The 5,628-nt window shown below is 34.5% G+C and overlaps 1 protein-coding gene across 1 annotated transcript; it reads right to left on the bottom strand.

Annotated features, from left to right (window-relative positions):
- Positions 1-552: 552 nt before the first annotated feature.
- On the bottom strand, positions 553-5,057 carry LOC137821384 (pectinesterase/pectinesterase inhibitor PPE8B). The gene is made up of 3 exons (XM_068625949.2): positions 4,314-5,057; positions 3,313-3,843; positions 553-1,611 (listed from the first exon to the last, which is right to left on the bottom strand). The coding sequence occupies exons 1-3, from the start codon at positions 4,657-4,659 to the stop codon at positions 914-916; spliced, it is 1,575 nt and encodes a 524-aa protein (XP_068482050.1). The 5' UTR covers positions 4,660-5,057; the 3' UTR covers positions 553-913.
- Between the last annotated feature and the right edge of the window lie 571 nt (positions 5,058-5,628).

The following is a 5,628-nucleotide window of genomic DNA, read 5'->3' as shown; positions in this document are numbered from 1 at the left end:
TGTTTTATTGATTTGTAAAATGTATGTTTTTTTTATTGTTTGTGGTGTTAATATATATCCCGATCCTTTGTCTTAACCTTTTATAAGAGAAATTCTAGACATACGAGGACTAAACTTTTATTATGTATGATTAGTTTCCATTGGTAAGAAAGTAACCTTAACATAATCTTCTTGAAAATGAACTCAAAGTCAATGAGGTATTGATTCATTTATTAAATGGGTGTATAAATCACTTATGTGCATCTAACCTACTTGTTATTTTCACCAATTGTGAAATCATGTGTTCGTTACTATGTCACATTTTGCATGGTAGCTCCTAATAAGATGAAATGAGATACTAAATACAATGACTAAGTGTTTGAAGCCATACATCAACGACTTATGAACATGATTATAAATTATCTGTTACGACATAATATCAGAGCGTATGTTAATAACATTCAGTACAATCTCTTAGTAGATCCCCATAGTACCGACCATAAAAAACTATTTGACACCACAAGGGATAAAGGCTTCCCTTAATGCCTCAAGAAAAAAGAGCTTTTCACCTAATGAGAAAAGTGCGAAAATGACTTCATGTAACAATTCTTGTAATATCTTTGTTTACAAACATTTTAACAGTACTCTTTTTCTCTGGGTATCAAGAACTACCTACCAAACATTTTCCTACTACGAAACAATACACAAGGCACTTCTTTAAGCTTATTCAAGTTGTATCGTGCAGCACAACATTGAGGAACACCCAATTCCGAGACCAAACAGAAAAATATTAAATAGCCAAAGTACAAATTAATGAAATTGAACACCTACCCACCACCATTTTTTACATTTCATCTGGTTCTTTGCTCTGAAAAAAACACTTTGAATAAGCAAAGTACAACAAGGACATGAAAGATTTGGCAGTGTTTCAATTTCATTCTTCCAATCCAGATGTGAAGGTTACACCAGTTGAAGGTAGCCAAAGATTCCCCTCAATAAATTGTGATACTGTGAAATTACTAGCCTGGCTAGAATTATTCATCACATGGTACCCTGGCCATTTCACTCGGTTAGCAACACCAGCACCAGGCCCATAATTCAAGTACTCTGCATAGTATAATGTGTCCAAGGCAAAGTCCCCATTCCACTCCAACCACCCTTCTGGGCTCAACACATCACTGATGTAAGACTGCATGAAAACTGTTCTGGAATATGGTTTCCAGGGTCTGCCAAGGTATGTGTGGGTGGAGTTAACCGAGTTCACAAGGTCAGAATCAGCAGAAATGTTGCAAAACTGGATTGAGAAACCAGTTGGTTCATCAGGGGTTTTCCTTCCTTGAGCTGTGATGGTGTTCTTTTGATTTGGCAACCCTTTTTTGACCTCTATGTGGCAGTTTTGGAAAATGGCAGTGGCATCACCAAATATGAAATCCACAGTGCCACTGATTCTGCATTCTCTGTAGAATTGGCGCATGGTGTGAGTATAAAGGCTGTCTTGGTAACCAAAAATCCCACATCGGTAGAATACAGAGAGGTCAGAGTCTGATCTCAGTGCCACCGCTTGGTGCTTTTCTGGTCCTGCTGTGTTCTGGAAGGTAATGTCTCGTGCTATGAATCCTCTGCCACTCACAGCTACTCATGCAAACCAACCACATAAATAAATAAATAACTAAAAATATAAAAAATAAAAGTGTTTTTTGGTCTCATGAACGTAATTAATGCAGCACATGCACATTTATTTTCATCATTAATACTTGCATTCATGGATTAATAATATGTTAGTACGTGGTTAGCGTTTAAATAGTAGGGCCAACTTGCCAACTTTGCATTGGATGAATCATACGTAACAACGTACTTTTTTTTTCTCACGTACAACATCTTCAACTTAACACTAACTTCATCTCTTTCTATTTTCCTCATATTTCTAATAACTACATTAATCATATGCAGTTGTTTCATCAGCTTTATCAATAAAGTACGATAACTAATTCCGTCGAAATTATCTTTCATAATTTTTTTAATTAAACTATTCTTCTGTGTTCAAAATACTTAATTCTTTTTTTTTATCATAGCACACACTACGATTACTTTTTCTAATTTTATTTTATTTTATTTTCTGTGGTTCTTTCTTTTTCTTTCACCTCTTAAGTGGGGATGCATGTATCATGTTTGTAGGTATGGTAAACATCTCATGTGTGTGCTCCTACACACACTTGTAATATGGTAGGATATACCTAACCTCGGGAATGGAAAAAACTTCTTTCATAATCACAGAATTTATTTATTTTTATCGGCAACAACTACACAATAAATACTTCACAACATATTATAATAATATTTTTAATTAAAAAATAAATTAACTATAATTAAAATATTATTATATTAATTTGTTAAGTTAATGTTATCTATTGTGATGCTCCTCCAAATAGGTAATAGCAGTCAACTTTAGGTCTCCTTCAGTATTACAAAAACATGCACAAAATAATTCATACTAAGTCAATGTTCTTGCTGAGATTAGCATGTCATTATCTTATAAATTAAATATTTCACCACAAATTATTCATTTAAATAAATCAAAGCATTTGTAGGATTTAATTTTATATTACTGTCTTATACAGACAATATTATTGCTAATTTTGTTACTTAACATTTTTTTTAAATGTTTTTTACATCAAATTTCTTTCAATATAACATCTAAATTTATTTTCGTCATACTACTACTACTATTATTATTATTATTATAATAATAATAATAATAATAATAATAATATTTTTACATGATGATAAAATTAGTAATGATTATATATGATTAAAACCCTCATTCAATAAAAACTGAAAAAAAATCCTAATATAGGCTTCTCTGGAAGTAAGAATTGACTTATTCAATATTATTTATATGAAAAATTTAAATTTCCTAACATATATATATAAGTAAAAAAAAAATCAAATTTTAAAAGAATATTTTTTTATTAATGTCATATTCAAAATCATTAAGAATGTATCACTTGTTATATCTAATTGTAACAGTACGATTCTCTCCAATATGACAAAAGAAAATACCAAAAATTGGGCCCTCAGAATTAAACGAAGGAGAAAAAAATATGGACAGAAGAATTTCTCCAAAAATATTTTTAGATTGAAAATACGAAAAAAAAAATTATATATTAAAATTAATTCGTAAATAAATTAAAAAATAGTAAAAAAAAAATTGTCGTATACATAACTTATTTTAACTTACGAAACTTTCTTTTTCTAAAAATATTTATGGAACTTGTTACATCCTACTTTATACTACTTTATATGTAAGTAAAGTATATGGAGGAGTGTTCTTACCAAAAGTTGCTGACCGGAACGTGGTCCAACCGTCGATGAAGCTCCTGTTACCGGTGATAACAGTGGCACTTATGCCTTCTCCGATCATCATGAGGTTCCACTTCTTCTTCTTGATCTCAACGTTCTCATGGTAAACCCCTCTCTTCACGAATATCACGTAGCGTTTCATGCTGTAATTAGGCGCAGCCATGACTGCATCCATGAGCTTGGTGAAGTTCCCGGTACCATCGGTGGAAACCACCGCATCCACGACCACCCCATTTGCCTGGAGCAGCTTGCTGTCCTCTGGTTTAACCCACGACGGAAACTGCCCTTGTGTGGAAGGGAAAGGGAAGTGGTTCGAAACGGGGTTCACCTGTGTAAGAAGTTGTTGCAGCAATGACATCACTTGGCCTAGCCCTGAGGACACTAAACCCTTAACAATGCCGTTGGTGCCGTCGAATCCGTCCATGCATGTGTCTTGGTTCGCAAGTGCAGCACTTACCCATGTCCTCAAATCTGAACTTAGGTTTCCTGTGCTGTTATGCTTCCCTGCAACATAAGGTATACAAGTTTCAGAAAATAAAAAGTTGTCTTTAATTTTGCAATACCAATATATTGCTTCTAAGATGGCTGAAATTAGTAATTTGATACTTGTGCTCACCATTTGGGTTTTAACCTTTAGTTATAACTTGGTCAAGTCATTCCAATTGAAAATGGACACAATTGAAAAAGTACACAGCTTTAGCAGTCAAAAACTGTGATAATTGACATACTCGACCAAATTTTAAAACCGAAAAGAAAAACGGAGAACTAGACTGAAAATAAAAATAAGATAAAAGCCCAAAATTGCTTATTCTACCTTTCAAAATGCATTTCTGTGTAAGAAAGAATTAAAGAATAATGGAACTGGAAATCTTAGTATATGCGTTTTCATCTTTCAGCAGAGATTTCGAAAGATAAATGTGAAGAAAAAACATGGTAGAGATACAGTGACAAAGTTTTGAAGAGGAAGATGATACCTTGGGGCGTCTGGGTAGCAGAGACAGACCAATCAAGTTCATCAGAGGAGAGGTCAAGCAAATCTAGACAATCAGAGACGGCGTTAGAAAGAAGCGAGTCTCCGAAGCCGGAACCAAACTCAGAGAGGATAGAGGTCACATCTTGCAACACATCAACCACAGTTTTCACTGTCCCCGCGAATTCAGAAGGCGAAACCTTCAGAGACTCGAATCCCACGGGGTTGATGCTGCTGCTGCTGCCGCCATGCGAGGCAGTGAACACAGTAGGAAAAAACAAAAGGAAGAAGAAGATGAGTGTTTGTGTGGCCACTGTTGGAGATAAGTATTTGGTTGAAGAAAGCGCCATTGGGAGAAGAACCGTGTTGTGTTGTAACAAGCTCAGGAGAGTTGCATATTATAAAGAGAGGAAAAGTGGAATAAATAGTGCAGAATGTAATGGTTAGATGGGCAGGTGAGGGAATTTAAGGCAAACTGGTGTGTTGCAGCAGAGTTTGGAAAAATAGTATAAAAAAAATTATTTTGTTTCACATTAATGTGAATGTAGGTATCTAAAATTCAAAGCTTTTTTTTAAAAATCCTTGTGAGTCAACCTTTGCTTCGGAACAGTAAGGTGGTCTACAAGGAAGGGGTGTTTAAGTTGTTGCAGTGTCGGCGGTGACTATCCACTCATAAACTTCATAGATACTCTCACTTTCTTGTTATATTGGATAAAATTTATGTTCCAGCTTTTAAGGTTGCTATTCTGAAGTAAACACTTGGTGGAACAAACTTCCATTAACCTTAATAATGTTGTCACAACAGACTTTAATCTAATTACTGTCTATTCTGTAGATTTTATTTTGAAGTAGTTATAGAGTTACTTTAGTTTTAGATACGTAGATTGTTGTTAATAGTTTCTTGTGGGCATGTCACTCTCGATGATCGAACAAGAAATCTATAAGGGCATTTGTGGCCAGTGCCTACAGTGAATTGTACAGCTTCTGCCGAATCAATTTTGACATCTGTGTGAACTTCCTTCCCTGAAAGATCTGCAACGATCACGATCTTCTTCCTCTGACGTGACCCACCAAAGAAATGTTAACCCTGTCCCATTTCCATTTTTGGACGCAAGAACAAGTTTGAAGCAAAAAAAAAATAACACCAGAGACCCATGCGTGGCTGTCTTCTTTAAATTACTGTACGGGAGAGTCTAATTTAGAGCGCAGGACAATAACTAAATTTTCAGGATCCTGATTTGTTTAAACTCTAAAAATAATATTGCACCTAAGGTAAGAACAATTTGGATTAGCACTTTATTTTTTTAATTCTATTTTAT

This window comes from Phaseolus vulgaris, chromosome 9, assembly GCF_051622355.1.
Source record: "Phaseolus vulgaris cultivar YP4 chromosome 9, ASM5162235v1, whole genome shotgun sequence".
Classification (NCBI taxonomy): Eukaryota; Viridiplantae; Streptophyta; class Magnoliopsida; order Fabales; family Fabaceae; genus Phaseolus; species Phaseolus vulgaris.
The sequence above is the reverse complement of the archived record's forward strand: the minus strand, read 5'-3'. Positions and strand labels throughout refer to the sequence as shown.

Excerpts from the sequence above, each read along its gene's own strand:
- LOC137821384 (XM_068625949.2), bottom strand. The coding sequence starts at position 4,659 with ATGGCGCTTTCTTCAACCAAATACTTATCTCCAACAGTGGCCACACAA. Across the intron at positions 3,844-4,313 it reads TGCTACCCAGACGCCCCAAG|GGAAGCATAACAGCACAGGA; the intron begins GTATCATCTTCC and ends CTTATGTTGCAG. Across the intron at positions 1,612-3,312 it reads GTTCCGGTCAGCAACTTTTG|CTGTGAGTGGCAGAGGATTC; the intron begins GTAAGAACACTC and ends TTGCATGAGTAG.